General features: G+C 34.6%; 1 protein-coding gene across 1 annotated transcript; it reads right to left on the bottom strand.

Annotated features, from left to right (window-relative positions):
* Nucleotides 1-1,759: 1,759 nt before the first annotated feature.
* Nucleotides 1,760-2,842, bottom strand: LOC127095494 (uncharacterized). Its single transcript, XM_051034174.1, has one exon. It carries the CDS (start codon nt 2,840-2,842, stop codon nt 1,760-1,762), a length of 1,083 nt encoding a protein of 360 aa, XP_050890131.1.
* Between the last annotated feature and the right edge of the window lie 18,333 nt (nt 2,843-21,175).

The raw sequence follows: 21,175 nt of genomic DNA, 5'->3' as shown, positions 1-21,175 counted from the left end.
TTGCAGTGAGCATTGATAATATATTTGGATGCATATGACATGGTATGATTCTTTTGGTATGACAATGAACTTGTGTTGGTTTGAGTAAGAGTATAAACTTGGATGAAGTGTATTTAATAGTACGGGGCAAGACCATGCATGGAATAACAGTCGCCAAGCCAATTGGCAATTGCTTTGTGAAATTCTGGTATGCAAATAACAGATGTCGTATACGATGTCACAACACCAGGATCAGGACATTATCACAACACAAACAATTTCAATGTTAAAGTAAATAGCAGGAAGTAAATAACACAGGTCAATTGTTAATCCAGTTCGGTGCAACGACACCTACATATGGGGGCATCCAAGCCAGGAAGGAAATCCACTATAATAGTATTAGTTTGAAGTTCTAAAAAAACCTTTGGTTTTATAAACTTCTCACCTAATCACTACCCATAGAATTTCTATCTAAGACTATCCTAGATATGAGACCCCTTTCACTTCCCTTCAATCACACAACAATGATAACAACTTCTAACAATAAATAGAAGACACACGTCCATTGAAACAGAATCCATTTTTGCTTAAAAGCTCGTGAGTGATTCACAATTATAACTCAACTAACAGTCCAACTCAAGCATCAAGCTGATACGAGAGTGGATCACAAATAATAAAGAACAAACTAAACGCTAACAAAGACTATCATATACGCAGCTTAGTTATCTTCTTAGGTTAGAATCATCCTTTAAATATCCCCAGAATAATATGGGCTTCGGGCTAAATAATCAGCAGATCCAATCAAATCAAATCAGATTGCTACACAATCTTCTACATAATCAAATCAAATCAAATCTAATGTTTCCTTAAAAGTTTTGATATCCTTTCTTAGGAAACAAGTCATAGATGGAACCGATCTTTGAGCTTCTAAAATAAGCACTTTGAACGGCAGAATGCATGAATCAAATCAACAAAGAATCTTTACTAATCTCACACTAAAAAACAAATCTTCCAAGAATGTAAAACCACAGCAGGCCACAATGTCGTGTAGGCATGTCAAGACAACTTGTCCAACATCTTTCTATTTCACTAGTTTTAACAAAATGATGTCAATCACAAAACAAACAACTTAACAATCTTCCCCTTTGGAAAATTTTGGCTAAAACAACCTTTGCAAAACATATCTTGTAAAAACCAAAAAAACTCAAGAGAACTTCTTCAAAACAAATGCACAATAAACAAAATTGTAACTTCTCCAAGATACATCAGAGACATACGCAACAGAAAAAGATAAAATCGGCCACACAGAGAATGTCACATAAGAGAGAAATAAACTCTCACAACACAAACTTTATGTAGAGAAAAATAAATTCTCCCAGAAAGGATGTCAAGACATTTGGTCTGACTTCACAGCAACCAAACAACACATATGAACTATGACTAACTAAGCATGTCATCATTAAGCTAGAAGAGAAAACACATAAGCTCCCCTTAAATAGAAGAATAGAGGCAAGAACTACTCCCCCTCTATTAGTAATCCCCCTTAAGGGGCAAAAGGCAAAAGAGAGCAAAATACCAAATAACCACACCACTACTCCCCCTTTTTAGCAAAAAAAAAAGGACAAAAATAAGAAAAACATTCATTAGGAGCAGAAAAAACATCAGATGTAGCAGATCGAATTATAGATCAAAAAGGTACACATGGTGCATAAATTTTCTAGGGCATAGCCCACAAAAGAAGCAGAAACATAAAGAAAAAACACAAAGAGAACATATCGCATTAGTCATCATTAATGTTGGTTGTCTCTTCAACATCATCACCACTTGCATCAGCATCATCTTCAACCTCATTATACTCCTCCTTATCACCATCCAGGTTTCCCTCAACATCTTCTTCAGACAAAGCATTTATCAGGATCTCAAGCCTGCTCTTCTTTTCATTACAAGCTTTGATGGTTTCATCCAAGGTTTTGCATATGTCTTTTAGTTCAGCAATGATTCTTGTCCTAAAAGTAGAGATGGTATATTTCTTGCCAAATGTCATGACAATGTCTAGAACACGTGTCCCTGCAAACAACCTATAATGCAAGGATAGAGGATATTCTATCTTACTTGCTGCATGGGAACTGATCAAGATCCTAGGGTGCTGACTGAGAATTATTCCACAAATTAGAGAGGGAAAAGCAATAGGAATTTTCACAGTAAAAGTACTAGTATGCTTCAGGGTTTGCTCAAAGACATAAGACCCAAAATCAAACTTGGTTTTGGTTCCAACAATGTAAATGAATTTACCCAAACCTATAGCTATGATTGAGGTAAGATTTGTAGGAACCCAATTGGCAGCTCCTATCCAATGAAGCACATCATACTTCACACTCAACTTACTAGTTGATAGCTTGTCATTCCTTAGCCATCGTGACACCTGTTTGGTAGTGATTTCTTTGCAAACGATATTATCAGATACCTCCACTTCAGCTTGTTCCTTTTCACTTCTTCCCATGAACCTATTAATGATTTCTGGAGAAAATTCCACACAATTTCCTCTCACATACACCTTTTTGAACTCCTTACTCCTCTTGTTATCATTATCCTTAGAAATATTCACAATGGACTCTTTTATAAGTATCTTATAACACTTGCCAAAACCAACCACACTTTTCATCAACCCAGCATTCTCAATAAGACTTACTACCTCCTTACATTCAAGGGAATCCTTCCCAAGTTCTCTTTCAAAAGCCAACCTCCTTTGGTACACAAACTTCCATTTTTCAACATTCTCAACATAGTGAAAGGAGATGTTTTCAATGGGAACTTCAAGAACATTAGCAGGGACCTTTTTCCCAACAACTTTCTTTAGAGGCATGATGTCTTGAACATTCTATTCGACATCATACTCAGAGTAACTAGAACTAGAGGGGACTTTCTTCCTCTTTAGAGATTTTTTCTTGGTGGCAGGAGTTATAACCTTGCTCTACCCTTTAGCAGGACCAACATTAGTACTTTTCTTGGGAGCATTGGAAGACTTGCTTGTAGACTCAACAATTGTCCCTTTTCTACTCTTTAACCTCTTAGTTATCCCTGGAGCCAATCTTTTACCAATGGGCTCATCATTAGAATCCAGATCATCTATATTTACAATGTATGTAGATTGATCCTTCTTCACACCATAATTTTCTTCTTTGTGAGACATATAAATAGACATACTATCAGAATCATCTTTCTTTTCAGATTTGTCAAGGGACTTAATTGGAAAAGACTCACTATCAGACTTTTCGAGTGGGGTTTTAATAGGATGATAAGTTTGGGCCAAGGATGTATTGACATTTGTTAGAACAAGATTTGGTTCTTCATATATGCCTTTGAGTTTTGATGATAACAATGTAGTATTTGTGTGAGAACAGTTTTGGTACTCTAATGGTTTGTTATTATATAGCTTTAACAGACAGTTCTGATTCTGAGTTTATGACGTGCAACGTCATCAATTTCTGAACATTTGTTCCGGATTCCGCTTTTGCGATGTATCACTCATGAGAAGTTCTGAAAGACACTATGTTATTGCTACAACGTTTTTTCTACTTTTGTGATGATTCGCTCTTGAGAAGTTATGGAAATATGCTATGTTATTTCTGCAATGATCTCTCTGCTTTTGCTTCTGGATGTGACTCTGATTATCAAGCTTCTGAAGAATTGCAAGCTTCTGAAGTTTTGTTACTTAACTAAAGACTCTGAAGATCTCAAGCCAGACACTGACGTGGTCAAGGTTATGACTGAAGATTCTGAAGTTTGGTTACTTAGCTTAAGACTTCAAAGATCTCAAGCCAGACTCTGACATGGTGAAGGTTTTAACTGAAGATTCTGATTTCAGCTTTATGTTTCTTCTCTTCATGCTTCATTAACTTTTCATCAGAATCTAATGAATTTGAAGATAATATCAAAGGATACATGATCAAATAGTACATGGTACGAATCAAAAATATCCCTTCCACTACCTGAAATCTGGGCGAAGGACAATACTATTTTTCACACTTGTCACTAATCTGTTAGTGGACAACTGCTCTTTTGGTATCCTTGAATTGCCCTCCAACGGTCCCTTTCTTATGCTATATAAGTAGGACCTGGAGACTTGAAGAAAGATGCTAAAGCATATTTTACAAGACTGTTTTCTATGTGAAAAAGCTCTAAAATTTGTGCATTCTTTTCTTTAATTGTTTGTATTTCATTTGTCTAAAATCTGCTTGTGTAGAAGGAACTTGTAACATAAAAAGTTGTATTCAAACTTGTTTGTTTGTATTTCCTTAAGGAGACTAGGTTTTAGTCGGATCCTTGAGAAGAGAAAGAAAGTTTTTCTTTGTGATTTTTCTATAATTTGTTTAGTTATAGTGGATTAAATCCTTGTGTATAAGGCAAAATCACCTTGGCGGGTGGACTGGAGTAGCTTTGATTTCAAGCAAACCAGGATAAAAATCCTTGTGTCATTCATATCTAACCTCATATGGCGAAAAATAATCAATCATTTTGCATAAATAAGAGAAAGACGAAAAAGTTTATTTCGGTGATATGATGTGGATCTCTGGGATCTTGTAGTTGATCACTATGTTCATCTAGTAAATGCTGAAGGAAACAATATAACAAGAAGTGTTATGATAGATCAACAAAAGAAAGATTTCAAAAATCATCATAAGGCTAGAACGATATTGCTTAATGGTATCTCTTATATTGAGTATGAGAAGATAACTAATAGAGATTTTGCTAAGTCTATTTTTGATTCCTTGAGAATGACTCATGAATGGAGTGCTCAAGTTAAGGAGACAAAAGCTTTAGCCATAATCCAGAAATATGAGGCATTCAAAATGGAAGATGATGAAACTGTTGAGACTAGTTCTCAAGATTTCAGATGCTTGCCGCAGGACTTAAGGTTCTGGACAAAGGGTATTCTACGCCTGACCATGTTAAGAAAATCATCAGAAGTCTCCCCCAAAAATGGAGACCTATGGTAATTTCCTTGAAGTTCGAAAAGGAGTTGAACATTATTAGTCTTGAAGAACTTATTAATTCTTTGAGAAGTCATGAGATAGAACTCGAAGAAGATAAACCTCAGAAGCGAGGTAAATCTATTGCTTTAAATTCCCAGCCTAAGAAGACAAGGGCTTATCAAGTTGAGGAAGAATCAAAAGATTCCGATGAAGACTCTAAAGATGATGATGAGTTGTCTTTAATTTCCAAAAGGGTCAACAAACTCTAGAGGCATAGGCAGAATGGACAAAGGAAGTTCAAAGGAGCTAGAAAGACGGATGGTCATTCTGATTCTTCTTTTGGACCAAAGAAGCAAGGTTCTGGTAAAGAGGTTATCTGCTACAAGTGCAAGGAGCTAAGCCACTATAAGAATGAGTTTCCTAAGCTGAAGAAGGACAAAAGGACCAAGAAAATGTTTTCTAAAGGAAAGAACGGGCTTATGGCTACATGGGATGACTTAGAATCAGAAGAAGAAGATTTTGATGAGGAGAAGACCAATGTTGCATTGATGGCAACTACAACTAGTCCATGAATTTCAGAAGACAAAGTGTTGTCAGAGTTAGAATTAGACTCCGATTTTAAAGAGGTATTTTCTAAACTATCTCGTTCTCATTTAGAGTTATGTCTTTCTTAAATACTAGAAAAGTATAGTCTTCAAAGTAGGTACAAAGACCTTAAACAAGTCTAAGTAGTTGCTTCTGAAACTCGTGGTGAACTTGAGAATGATATTTCTTCCCTAAACGAAAAAAATAATTTCTTTAGAAAGTAACAACTCTGCTTTGATAAGTAAAATTTCAAAATTAGAGGAAGAAATAATCTTAGAAGTTTCTGGTACTGATTGTGTCATTAGATATGAGAGATCATTCCAGTACTTTCTGGATAAAAGCATAAGTAGAAGCAAAATGACTTCAATGATCTATGGAGTTATCAGAAATGGCAAGAAAGGTCTAGGTTGTACAAAAACTAGAAAACCTGACGAAAGTCAGAAGGTAAAACTGAAACCTCTCTATGAGCATTTCATGCATGCTGGCACTAAGATTAACTATTTTGCACAGACACCGAAGAAGAACTTAGTTCTGAAACCTAAGTATCATGCACAAATCCCTCTTGATTATCCTTATGCACAAAAACCCAAGGTTGTAAGAAACTCTGGGAGAACTAACAAAAGAGGACCAGAAAGTGGGTACCTAAGGATAAGATAATTTATGTTACAGACATCCTTAGCAGCTCAGTTGAGACACCAGTCATGGTACCTGGACAGTTGATGCTTAAGACACATGACATGCAGAAGGCATATGTTCAAAGATTTGGAACTTAAGCCAGGAGGCTTCGTTGGTTTCAGAGGAAACCAGAAAGGGAAAATCATTGGCTCTAGAACTATTGGTAATTATAATCTCCCTTCTATTACTAACTTTATTTTGATCGATGGTTTGATGTATAACTTATTGTATATTATTCAACTTAGTGACAATGGTTATGATATCATTTTTAATCAAAAGTCAACTAAGGCTGTCAGTTAAAAAGATAACACAGTTCTTTTTAACTAAAAGAGGAAGAACAACATTTATAAAATTATACTTTCTGATCTTAATGATCAAAATGTAAAATGCTTAATGTCTGTTAATGAGGAGCAATGGGTATGGCATAGGCGTTTGGGTCATGTTAGCATGAGAAAGATTTCTCAGCTAAATAAGCTTGGATTAGTCAGAGGCTTACCTGACCTGAAGTTTGCTTCAGATGCTCTTTGTGAAGCATGTCATAAAGTAAAGTTTTCTAAAACTTCTTTCAAAGCAAAAACAGTTGTTTCTACCTCTAAACCATTAGAGTTTCTGCATATTGATTTGTTTGGGCTAGTGAAAATTGCCTCTATTAGTGGTAAGAAGTATGGATTGGTCATCGTGGATGACTATAGTCATCGGACATGGGTAAAGTTCTTGAAACACAAGGATGAGTCACATTATGTGTTCTCTATCTTCTGCTCACAAGTGCAAACAAAGATGGATTACAAAATAGTCAGAGTTAGAAGTGATCATGGTGGTGAATATGAAAATAAGAATTTTCAAAAATCTTTTTGATACAAATGGAATTTCCCATGATTTCTCTTGTCCTAGAACTCCATAGCAAAATAGGGTTGTAGAAAGGAAGAATGGGACTTTGCAGGAAATGGCTCGCACCATGATCCTAGAAACTTATATGGCTAAGCATTTCTGGGGAGAAGCAGTTAACACAACATGTTATATTTAGAACATGATTTCTATTAGACCTATTATGGGTAAGACTCCTTATGAATTGTGGAAGAACAAAAAGCCTAACATTTCTTACTTCCATCCGTTTGGTTGTGATTGTTTTATGTTGAGCACTAAAGAGAATCTTGGCAAGTTTGATTTTAAGGCACAAAAGTGCTTATTGTTAGGATATTCTGAACGCTCAAAAGGCTACAGAGTCTTTAACATTGATACACAAATCGTTAAGGAATCAATTCATGTTAGATTCAATGATAAGCTTGACCCTGAAAAGTTAAATACAGTTGATAAATTTGCAGATATGAATATAATTTTTCAGAAGCCAAGAATAAAGATTCAGAAGGCAAAGCTAAGGACGCTGAATCAAAAGACCCAGAAGCAACTCAACCAGAAGTTTTCATTGGTCCTACTCATCAGAAGAAGAGTGGATCAGGAACTTCTCATTCTGAAGAATTGATTCTGGGAGATAAAGATGCACCAGTCAAAACTTGTTCTTCATTCAAACCTTATGAAGAAACTCTTCTGGTTTTGATATCTTTGATAGATCCCACATCTATGGATAAAGCTCTTATGGATAATGAATGGATTCTGGCTATGCAAGAGAAACGAAATCAATTCACCAGAAATGACGTTTAGTATCTTGTTCAGAAACCAAAGGGTTTCCATGTCATTCGAACCAGATGGGTGTTCAGAAACAAGCTCAATGAGAAAGGTGAAGTCGTCAGAAACAAGGCTCGACTGGTATCACAAGTTTATAGTCAGCAAAAAGGTATAGACTACACATAAACCTATGCACCATCTTCCAAGTTAGAATCTATTCGTCTTTTAGTTTTGTTTGCAGTATATCATAACATCATTCTGTATCAGATGGATGTTAAGAGTACATTCCTAAATGGGTATATTTCTGAAGAAGTGTATGTGCACCAATCCCTTGGGTTTGAAAGTTCTCAAAACCCATATTTTGTTTTCAAACTAAAAAAAGTAGTTATGTGGTCTGAAACAAGCTCCCAGAGCTTGGTGTGAAAGACTAAGTAACTTCCTTTTGGAAAATGATTTTACAAGAGGGAAAGTGGACACAACGCTCTTTTCCAAAACCTTTAAGAATGATATTCTGGTTGTGCAAATTTATGTTGATGATATTATATTTGGTTCTGCTAATGCTTTATTATGCAGAGAGTTTGCTAAGTTAATGCAGACAAATTTTGAAATGAGTCTGATGGGAGAACTTAGGTTCTTTCTAGGGATTTAGATTGATCAACGTTCAGAAGGAACGTACATCCACCAAAGCAAGTATACAAGCGAACTTCTGAAGAAGTTCAACTTGTCAGAATGCAAGCAAGCAAACACTCTAATGCATCTTACATGCATTTTGGAGAAGGAAGAGGTAAGTAGTATGGTAGATCAGAAGCTATTCAGAGTTATGATAGGTTCTCTCCTTTATCTAACTGCTTCTAGACTTGATATTTTATTCAGTGTCTATTTGTGTGCTAGCTTCCAATCAGACCCTAGGGGGACTCATTTAACTGATGTTAAGAGAATCTTTAGGTATCTGAAAGGTACTATTAATCTTGGTTTGTTTTATAGAAAATCAATTGAATACAAGTTAGTAGGTTATTGTAATGTTGATTATCTTGGAGACAGAATAAAGAGGAAAAGTACTTCTGGAAGTTATCAATTTTTGGGAGACAAACTGATCTCGTGGTTTAGCAAAAGGCAGTCAACAACCGCGCTTTCAACATCCGAAGCTGAGTATATCACAGCTTCTGGATGTGACACTCAGATACTCTAGATAAAGAGTCGACTGGAAGATTATCAGATTTTTGAGAGTAACATTCCTATTCTCTGTGATAATACTTATGCCATTTGTTTATCCAAGAATCCTATCTTGCATTCTAGGGCTAAACATATTGAAATTAAACATCATTTTTTACGTGACTATGTTCATAAGGGTATTTTTAATTTAAAATTTGTTGATACAGACCATCAATGGGCTGATATCTTTACAAAACCCCTTGGTGAGGAAAGATTCGTTTTCATTCTGAAAAATTCATATATGGACTCTTGTCCAGATTGAAAAGATGTTCTCAGAATGTTAAGCTTCCAGAACTCTTTATTAGGTTCTGAGAATTTATTGTTGTTTGATTCTAAAATATGAGCTTTCTGAAGTGAGGAAGTTTCATGAATCAGAAAGGTTCTGATCAGAAGCAATCTTATCAATTTTTCTTCTTGATTCTGAACAGTTATTGCATTTAATGATTGTCATTTAGTTTTATATCATGTGGTTCTTAGTGGTGACAGTTGTCCCACTTTCTGAGCATGCATGATGTTGGCGTGACATATTGGGTTTCTTTTTCTTGGGATTAGGTTAAAACTTGTACACTTCCCCCTATGACGACATATCTTTTGTTTTCATTATTACTAAAATTTATATAGAAACACACTTCACTCACATTCACACTATGCTCACATTACTCCCACACTTTTTCTCTTTCAAACCTTTAAACGCTCTCTGCAACTGTTCATCTCTTTTAATCTTCTTCAATGGCTGATCTTCAACAACAACAATTTTCTCTTCACTCTGTTGCAGAAGAAATCAACCTTGTTATGGAAGGGGTTCCTGAAATAACTCTCAACACTCTTGTTGATGAACTGATGGTTCTCTGTGAAACCATGGTCAAATTCAAAAACCTAAAGGATAATAGTTTTGAGTTTTTTGAAACTTTAGAATTAAGAGGTTGGAATGCATTCTTTGAGAGACTGACTGGTCCAGTCTATACAGTTCTTGTGAAGCAATTCTAGATTCATGATGTTACTACGAAAGACACAATCACTTCCTTCATCATGAATAACAAGATTATGGTTACGGAAAAATCTATTGCAGATTTAATTCTCACAATGGTTGTGGGAAAAGGGTATATAATGTTAAAACTAATGCAAGGAGAGAGACCATAGTAGCACCAATAATCTTCAAGGAAGGAACAGTGTTTGATGATGGTAAAGGTCCAAGTGCCAAAGACTTAACTGATAAGTTAAGGGTATGGTTCAAGATCATTCTGGGTTGTATCCATCACAAACCCAGTACCAACTCTTTTGACTACATCAACACTACTCAGAAGTATATGCTATTTTTTCTGGAGAAAGGCTTCAAGTTGGCTCTTCTAGAAATCTTGGTCAACTTTCCCAGGGATTCCATAAGAGAAACTATAACTAGAAGTTCTTCCTAAAAGGGAAAGTTTATTTCCAACGAAGATTAATTTCAGACATTCTGGTGGAGAATGGTCTGGTTGAAGACCTTCTGATTAGTTGATTAATTGTTGAGTTAGTCAAGGATGTGGGAAAAGTATTTTGGGGGGAAATCTTAAAAGCATGGGTCTTATCTCCAAGGTTGCTAAGCCAGATTACCTTCCTACCAAGGAAGATATTTGTGGAACAAGGATTCCTGTTGATAATTTCCCAATCTTCACTAAGATTGATCCTCCATATGTTCTAGCATACTACCTTGATAGTTGTGTTGAAGAAGGAATTAATCCATTGGTTGATCCATTCAACCTTCCAGACACTTTCCTAGATGCTTATGGAGAGAGGAAGAAGGATCTTCTAGACCGCATAAGAAGGAGAAAAGGGTGGCTATATTTCTGGATGAAGATGAGGTGCCCCTCAGTGAGCGCTAGAAAGCAATGATTATGAAGGATACTCATGGTGTTGTCCACCAGTCATCCAAGGCCTCTAACACACATATCCCTGGTAAGTCTTCTATGGCTAGAACTTTTTTCGCTTCTGATTCTAATATTTCTGAAAGTGTCTTACCAACACAGCCATCTCCATCTCCATCTCATAACATCATCAATATTCCTAATCCAATTCCATAACCACCTCCCATAAATATAACTCTTCTAGAACCTGTTACAGAAACTCCTATAGTTTCTGAAACTCAGTTACAACAACAACAACAACAGATGCCACAAACATCACATTATCCACTGAATCTATCATCACCCATTCCACCATAATCTATTGATGTTTCTGCTCCCCAACCATAAAATCCAACTGAGCCACCCAGAACATTTCCTTCGAGAGATACTGATGACCTAGAATCTGATGTTATGTCTGATTCTGATGCTGAACAATTTTCAGACCTTCCCTCTCTTGTTATTCCCAATATTTATGGCCCAGACCCTAACCCCAACATCACTGGTTTTTCTATCAGATATCATAGCCAACAAAAACCTAAAGAACCTAATGTTGGTAAGATTTTGAATAAATTTGAATCAGATTCGCAAAGATGCCTTCATGCTGCTATGTGGACTAGTGATTTATCCATTAATCTAGCAGAAAGTGATGCGGCCTGGGAAGCATATAGGAGATGGGTTAAATCCAAAATTTATAAGCTGAAGAACTTTGGATACAGAGTTTTTGAAAGGAACTTCCGTTCAAGGTTTGTACCTAAAATGGAAGCCTTACAGTTACGACGTGCTCCATTATGCCTTCCTGCTCCTAAAACTGAGGAAGAGGCAAAGGAGTCTGAGGAAGCTACTGGACATACATATGGTGTCATGGAAGATACTTCTACTTAGCTGGATCAAGGAAAGCAAGTTGTTTCTGAAGAACAATAGCAAGACTGTGAGCCAGAACAATATATTATTGCTTCTAAGAATCAGAATGTTGCTGGAACTTCTTTTGGAATGATTCCTAAAGTGATTCTGAAGACTCTCGCTGAGATGAAACAAGAAAGTGCTTTGGTCCGATAATGCTTGGATATGAAAGATCTTCTGTTTGAGATGATTCTCTCCATACTTTTGCCTCCTCCGCCGCCACAGAACCCTAACCCTTAGTTTTCAAAATAGTTTATGCACTTTTGTTTTTTATTTTGTCTAAGTGTTTTTGTTTTTGTTTTTGCAAACTTTTATACTTTTGTACTTCTGGCAATATCAATGAAATCTTATTGTTTCCTTATTTTATTTTGTCTATGTCTTTTTTATCAATGACAAAGAGGGAGAAACATGATTTTTTTTGATATACCTATGTTCGTGAATCAAAACACAGGCATTTTCAAATATTTCTGCTAACAACTACTTCGAAGATATTTTGTTAGTTGTTTTTCATGGAAAGTCAAGAACATCAGAATCTCTTGAAGTTTTTCAGATCAGAACTTAAGTTACCGTTTTTTAAGAAATGGTTTAGTCTCTGAGTCTGAAGTGTTAACTTCATTGTTTGAGAAAGACTTTAAACTAGACATAACCAGGCATCAAGTTATGATGAATTGTGAATTCCATGTTAATCATAATTGATTCAACTAGGTCTTAAGGTCTTAACCAGATTCCAAAGCTCTTTAAGAAGGTTTTGTAACTAGGTTCTGAAGCTCCATCAAAAGAGCTCAACCATGATTCAAAAGTGAAGTTCATTAGAATGTTGACTTTGACAACCAACGTTCTGGATAAGTTCAAGCAACTTATGAAGACAAGTCAGATTCTGATAGAAGATCATTCTGGTTCTGCAAAAAGGTTAATCAGGAAAGTGTTATTTCATTCTGATTTTATCTTTTTAGGATTGTACATCTCGAGGGGAGATTTGTGCTTCGATGTGATGTATCCTTTTGTAATTACCCTGTACAAAAATGTTCATCAAAATACATGGTTTTGTCATCACCAAAAAGGGGGAGATTGTTCGAACAAGATTTGGTTATGCATTTATACCTTTGAGTTTTGATGATAATGATGTAGTATTTGTGTGAGAACAATTTTGGTATCTAATGGTTTGTTATTGTGTAGCTTTAATAGTCAATTCTGATTACGAGTTTATGACGTGCAATGTCATCAGTTTCTGAACATTTATTTCGATTATGCTTTTACGTTGTATCTCTCATGAGAAGTTCTGAAAGACAATATGTTATTGCTGCAATGTTCTTTCTGCTTCTGTGTTGATTCACTCCAGAGAAGTTCTGGAAAGATGTTATATTACTACTGCAATGATCTCTTCGCTTCTGCTTCTGGATATGACTCTGATTATCAAGCTTCTAAAGAATGGCAAGCTTTTGAAGTTTTGTTACTTAACTGGAGAATCTAAATATCTCAAGCCAAACACTGACGTGGCCAAGGTTATAACTGAAGATTATGAATTTTGGTTACTTAGATGAAGACTTTGAAGATATCAAGCCAGGCTCTGACATGGTCAAGGTTCTGATTGAAAATTTTGATTTCAGCTTTGCGTTTCTTCTTTTCATACTTCATCAACTTTTCATCAGAAGCCAATGAATTTGAAGATAAGATCACATGATACGTGATCAAATAGTACATGGTATGAATCAAAAATATTCCTTCCACTACCTGAAAACATGGGCGAAGGACAATATTCTTCTTCACACCTGTCACTAATTTGTTAGTGGACAACTGCTCTTTTGGTGTCCCTGAATTACCCTCAAATGGTCCCTTTCTTATACTATATAAGTAGGACTTGGAGACTTGAAGAAATCTGCTATTACAATTTTTACAAGACAGTTTTCAACGTTAAAAAGCTCTCAAAATTGTGCATTCTTTTCTTTAAGTATTTGTATTTCATTTGTGTAAAATATTCTTATGTAGAAGCAACTTGTAACACAAAAAGCTGTATTCAAACTTACTTGTTTGTATTTCCTTAAGGAGACTAGGTTTTAGTCAGATCCTTGAGAAGATAAAGAAAGTTTTTCTTTGTGATTTTTCTGTAATCTATTTTGATATAGTGGATTAAGTCCTTGTGTATAAGGCAAAATCACCTTGGCGGGTGGACTGGAGTAGCTTTGATTTCAAGCGAACAAAGATAAAAACTTGTGTCTTTCTCTCTTTGTTCTTATTGTTGTGTGGAGTTTTTGAGTTGGTAAAAATGTTTTTGTTTTTAAAACCCAATTCAACCCCCCCCCCCCCTTTTCTTGTGTTTTTCACACCTTCAACATTCGGCACAACATCAGACTTAGGTTCAATACCCAAAATTTGAGAGATTAACACACAAATACTTTTATCAACAGTGTCTTTTTCAACAACACTCATACTAGATTGACCTAGGGTCTTATCAAATCTAAGGTTATCTAGACTTACAGTACAAGAGTTAGATCCTGGTTTTTCAGTTGATCCAACACTACCCACTGCTTTTGCGGCAACATAACCTTTAGCAGATGTAACAACATCGGGTTTGACATCAGTGGTTTTAATAGGATCAAGATATAAGCTAATCATAGAGTGAGGTTTCTTGACAGCAACCGAGGGCTCAATATTCCTAATCTCACTAGAAGGAATTTGAACTGACCCAGAGGGGTTAGAAGATTTACTTACAATTGAAGGCTTAGTCTTTTCACAGTAGGTGTTCTAGCCCTCCTTTTAATAAGAACATGTCCTAGAACAATGGAGAGAGGAACGAAATCAGTTATAGCATCTGAATGATCCATATTACCATAAGCAATCCTAGGGGCCGATTGATCATTGGTGTTTTTCTTGGTGTTGAAGCTACGCAAATTATACATGAGCGCATCGCACGCTCAAAGATACAACAGAGTCGCCATCGAACTTTATTTTATCTGAAGGAAAGGGAAAACATCGATAAAACCCGGGGGAAAGAGAAATGGGTAAGGAAGTCGGTTATTCAAGGGTAAGGTATTAGCACCCCTCACATCCACGGTACTCCATGGCAACCGTTTTGAATGTTCTTTGCAAGAGTAGGTATTATTATCTGAAGATTACTCGTGAAATGGGAAACATGGGGTTAATAGATAACTGTGTTCGCCAAGGATTTGGGCCCTCGTGCCTACATATCCTCATTCATGCAATGAGGAAATCAGAGCTTCGTAGTTCGTGGAACTAGACGAATGTGTTAGTTGTTTTTAGTGAATAATATTAACATTCACGTTCTACTGTCAACTTGCTTGTATGCTCGAGCATGAGAGTCTTAAGCGTCTGTCTATTAGCGGTAGAATGGATGAACTCAGATCACACTCTAGTAGTTAAATATTGATTGCTCACACATGGAGGCTTAAGCGTCATTCACGGTAGAACGGAAGTAACACGCCCTTTCTGAAAAGGTTTGAACTGAAAATGAAACCCAAAGGCAAAACTGAGTTTGATGAGGTGAGTTTGCTTTTTTATGAGAGAAAGAGGTTCTATTTATAGGTAAAATTAGGTTACAAAAAAATTAAATGAGATTGTCTATTTTTAGAATGATTTAATTTAACTTGATTATCCACATTTCTTAAAGCCCAAGCCAATAAATCTTGATGGATTCATGGCTTGGTGAATTTAGATAAAAAAGTATTTTAAATAAATAAAAAAAAGCTAATTACCTAATAACAATAAAAGATTTTAATTTTTTTTTTTGAGATTTTATTCATAAAATCATAGTTTTAATGAAAAAATAATATTTTAAAATATATTTTAAATAAAAATACAAAAATTGATAATTAAATAATAAAAATGATATTTTTGTGATTTAAAAATAAAATAGAAAAGTTAAAAGTAAAGAAAAACAAATAAAAGGGAAAAGACACTAAAAGTGAAAAAAGGTAGGATTCAAACTCATGACATTCCTATTTGTAACTCTTTGTATTCCTTTGAAAACCAACTAGACCATTCCATTTATTCAAAATAGCATTAGCGAGTATATAATAACAATATTAATAATAATATTAATAATAATACTAAGAGTTTAATTGAAATACACTGACAGTGTAAAAGGATTTTACACCGTCAGTTAATCATAAACGTCGGATATTAAAAGAAGATTGACTTTTATTTTAAAAATCTATAAAGTAATACAAACGGATGATGGTGATGAATCGACGGTGTAAAACTTTTTACACTGACAGTGTATAGTAATTAATCTCTAATACTAATAACCCCATTATGAGCCTAATTAAATAATATATCAATTAATGATAATTTGATTAATAAAAAAACTAATTTAACCCTAATTAATCTCAATATTAATCTACTCCTAAATAACAATAATATAACTTAATATTAATATGTAAAAAAAAAATATTAATTTATCCCCATTTAACTAATAACGTTATTATAATCTATTATATCCCTGCTATTAAAACAAATAACCCTCATAATTATTATTTTTACTAATGTGTTTTAATAAGACAAAATGTCCTAGATACCAGTGGTAATATCCCTTTAGCATAACTTTCCAAATCATTACGTTTCAGACAACATCCCTGAATTAAAACAAATCCCTAAGAGGGACTAAAAAGTCAAAATGACCCTCCTCTGACTTTTTAGATCATTGGGGTTGGCCATATGCCTTATAAAGGGCCCTGAGCATGTCAATGACCTAGATTCTAAGTCAATAACAAGAAAAAATAATGGTTAAAATTTGGGGTGCGGCAGTGTCTATGTTTAGGTTGTGGCACAAGATATAACAATCATCTGCTTATATATCGATGACTTGCTAGTAACTGTAAATAGCTTGAATAATTGGTCAAAGTTCAAAGAGCTGATGAAGAAGGAATTTGAAATGTCAGATCTGAGAAAGTTATCATACTTCTGAGGCATGGAATTTCAAATGTCTAAGCAAGGTATGGTGTTACATCAAAGAAAGTATGTCAAGGAGATACTTCAGAGATTCAGGATGGATGATTTGACTTCTGCATCTTCTCCTATCGAACCAAATTTGAAGTTGGAGAAGCATGGAGAGGAAGACAAAGTCGATGCAACTTTGTTCAAACAAATTGTCGGATCTTTAAGATATGTGTGCAACAGTCGACCTGATATATGTTTCTTAGTCGAACTAGTGAGCATATATATGAGTGAACCAATGGTGTCACATATGAAGGTTACAAGAAGAATCCTGAGATACTTAAAAGGATAGACAAATTATGGAATTTTATTTCGACGAGACTCTGAAAGCAAATAAGTTATGGTTACTTGTTATTTTGATGCTGATTGGTGTAGAGATAAGGAAGATCAAAGATGTACTACTGGATATTTATTTCAAGTATTTGGTTCCCCTATCTCATGGTGCTCGAGAAAGCAACTAGTGGTGGCATTATCATCGTGTGAGGCTGAATATATAACAGGATCCTATGTTGCATGTCAAGCAATTTGGATAAGATATATGCTGGAAGAGATAAAGGTCGAAGTGAAGAGACCTCTAGTACTACAATTAACAACAAGTCAGTGATAAATCTTGCGAAGAATCTAGTTTTGCATGGAAGAAGTAAGACAATAGAAGCTAGATTTTTACTTCTTAAGGAAGAAGGTGACTCGAGGTGAACTTGAAGTACGACACTTCTCAAGTGAAGCACAATTGACCGGCATTTTCACCAAAGGATTGAAGATCGATAGGTTCCTAACATTGAGAAATAAATTAGGAATAATTCAGATCGACAATGACTCGTGTGTTCCGATAACTTGTGTGACCCAAGCCCAAAGCTAACTAGGGCTTAGGGTTTGTTACTGGGTTTGTTATTTTACTTAGTATTTAAATCAGTTAGGTGTATATAAATAGACACTTTATAATTCACTATATCATTCAATTTGATAATACAATCCTTATTTCCTTATTCTCTCTTTCTCTCCTCACTAAAAGTGTCTCAAACACTAATAAGAACTCCCTCAACCTCTACCTTAGTTGGAAGAATTGAAACAATCATGTATAAAATTGGAAAATTGTCAAATTTAATGATATTATTCATGAAAGTGGTAGAATCTTGAACAATTTGTGCTTGCAATTGTCATTCATGACCAAGAACAAGTTAGAATGCTTTCTCAAAAGTATGAAGGGCTTCAGGGAGCATCATTTGAGATTAAACCTAGTTGTATCATTCATTCAAACCTCCTGTATAGTTCTAGGTTTTTTCAAAGGGTGGTGATAGCTTTGTCAAGCCAAAGAATATATTTGCAAATGCTTTTTGAAATTGATCATCGTTGGACCCGAGATATAACCATATTGATACAGCGAATCAACTTGTGATAAAAAGGTATTGGAAATTTAGGTATTGACTGAAAGATCCATCAACAAATTAATGTTTGTTTTTTGAGATAAACATTACTTTCATTATGTGAGACCAATAAGAGTAAATATTGCAATTCACTAATGGTGTAACCAAAATCAAGTAGGGTTTTCATTAGGATGAAAATAATAAATATTTTAGGAATTGGTAGAGAAATCGAAGTATGGTAGATCTGCCATTGACAGTGTTTGAAATAAAAAGTAAAGGAAGAAAAGATAAGGAAAAAGTTGAAGATAAATTATAGACTAACTATTACCATGTTGGTTATTTAAAAACCAAGATGTTGAATATACTCACTCAACTATTATTTATAAGTATATATTATTATAATGTTATTGATTAGAGGAATTAACACTCTTTAATTAGGATAAATATATGTATAATTAGTCACCAAGTCTATTAACTTAATTTAATGTTTCGCTTTAGTTCCTTAACTAAAAAATTTTACAAAGTAATCCCTTAAAAACCATTCAATTATCTGAAATGGTCCATGCCGTTAGTTTTTCTAAAAAAACATTAAGTACTGAAAATGTGGCATGACAACTAAGCAAATGGTAAAATATTGACTCAACAAATATGGTATAAACTATTAGATTTTATTAGATTTAATTCATATTTAAATTATATTATTTTCTTAGCCCCTAAGTTTGTTAGAGGGTATTTTAGTATTTTATCCTATTGTAGTAACCCTAGTTTTAGCTTATAAATAGGGTGACAATCATTGTAACTTTTAATCCTGTTTTGTAGCCGTCATTCTCTTAATAAAATATTTCCATTCATCATTCATTCTACCTTTGCACCATGGAAAGGATGTGGACGCTACAATCTTCAAACAGTTGGTTGGTTCTCTGAGGTATTTGTGCAATACCAGACCTGATATTTGCTACTCAGTTGGGATGGTTAGTAGGTTCATGAGTAAACCTAAGTGGTCCCATTACCAAGCTGCAGTCAGGATTCTGAGATATATCAAAGGAACTCTGAAGTATGGAGTATTATTTCCCTCTGGAAGAAAGGATGAGTCAGAACTTCTGAGTTATTCAGATTCTGATTGGTGTGGAGACAGAGTTGACAGAAGAAGTACGTCTGGGTACTTATTCAAATTTCTGGGAGGTCCCATTTCTTGGTGTTCCAAGAAGCAACCTGTTGTGGCGCTGTCAACTTGTGAAGCTGAATACATTGCAGGTGCTGTTACTGCATGCCAAGCTGTGTGGATTCTGAATCTATTGCAGGATCTGAAGATTAAAGTAAACAAACCTCTGATGCTGATGATTGACAACAAGTCTGCAATCAATCTTGCCAGAAACCCAGTGTTGCATGGGAGAAGCAAGCACATTGAGACCAAGTATCATTTTCTGAGACATCAAGTTCAGAGGGGAGTGTTAGAAGTTGTACACTGTAGCACTCAGAAGCAGTTGGCAGATGTTCTGACGAAAGCTATCAAGACTGACCAATTTCTCAGATTAAGGGATGGAATTGGCGTTACAAGTTTTGATGGAATATGAATTAAGGGATGGTATTAGATTTTATTAGATTTAATTCATATTTAAATTATATTATTTTCTTAGCCCCTAAGTTTGTTAGAGGGTATTTTAGTATTTTATCCTATTGTAGTAACCCTAGTTTTAGCTTATAAATAGGGTGACAATCATTGTAACTTTTAATCCTGTTTTGTAGCCGTCATTCTCTTAATAAAATATTTCCATTCATCATTCATTCTACCTTTGCACCAACATAAATGTCTTTTAGGGTTGAGTCAACATCTTCCCTCCATTGTAAATGTCATTGATTTACTTCATAGCAACATTTTCTCCTGTGTGAGTATCAAACGCAGAGCAAACAACACCATAACTTCCTTTACCAACCACTTCTTCTATTTTGTATATGCTCCCTTCACCATATTCAGTAAAGAAATCTACATTCACTAATGGTTGCATGGACATAACAAAACCAAACTATACTAAGAAAACTAAAAGCTACAAATAAGTCAAAATGATTGCAATCCTCGAAACCGAACGAGTGTTAACCAGGTGGTTCAGTGTTCAATTTAAACCCTAGAAACTAACATAATCTATTAACACTTATTTATCAAAAACTAAATAAAAAACAATTCCAAGGAAAGTGGAATAACGTATGCTGGTAAAAAAACAAATTTTCAAACATGAATAGCAAACAAAAATGTTATATCTATATCCTACATGTGAAGAACTCATAATACAAACTAGAATACAAAATCAACCAATCGAGTAACTTTACATTTTTCCTCTCATCAGGATGCATCTTTGCAACCAAAGCATAAAACCCCTCCAAATTATTTCTTAATTCAAATCTAAATCACTCAAACTCCCACTTCCAAATGCAAAGAAAAATCCAAATTCGCAACAAGTGAAAACAAATTAAAAGGAAAAACTTTGAAGACAAAACATAACTCAATAAAAACAACCCGTAAAATTAAGCGACCAATATAGGTACTACAATTGACAAATTATAGAAAAAACATACACACGTACTAGAATACAACAACTATGTTACAATCGAAAACCCTTAAAAATTAACGGATGAAGTATCAAAATGTGTCTTCAAAATTGTAACAGAAAATGAAAAACGTGAAGTATTGGATCTTAGAGATAACGTGTATTTGAAATTTATAGTTGAGGTTAAACAAGGTTGTGGTGAAGATACAGAGTTAAGACAAACAAAGACATAAAGGACCGAAGATAAAGAAAAAAAAATTACTTTTTTTTCTTCTCCTTTTATTATAACTAAAAAACAAAGAAAAAAATACCACGTCAGATTCTACGTGTCTAATAAAAAAATAGTTAATGTTTTTTCAGAAAAACTAACAGCATCGAACATTGGAATAATATTTAAAGAACTATTTTATATATTTTTTAGTTAATAAATTAACTAAAACAAGTTAAAGAAACAAAAGATACATTAAGTCATAAATATAAATCTAACTCAC

The sequence above is a fragment of the Lathyrus oleraceus genome, chromosome 6 (assembly GCF_024323335.1).
Source record: "Lathyrus oleraceus cultivar Zhongwan6 chromosome 6, CAAS_Psat_ZW6_1.0, whole genome shotgun sequence".
NCBI classification, from domain to species: Eukaryota; Viridiplantae; Streptophyta; class Magnoliopsida; order Fabales; family Fabaceae; genus Lathyrus; species Lathyrus oleraceus.
The sequence above is the reverse complement of the archived record's forward strand: the minus strand, read 5'-3'. Positions and strand labels throughout refer to the sequence as shown.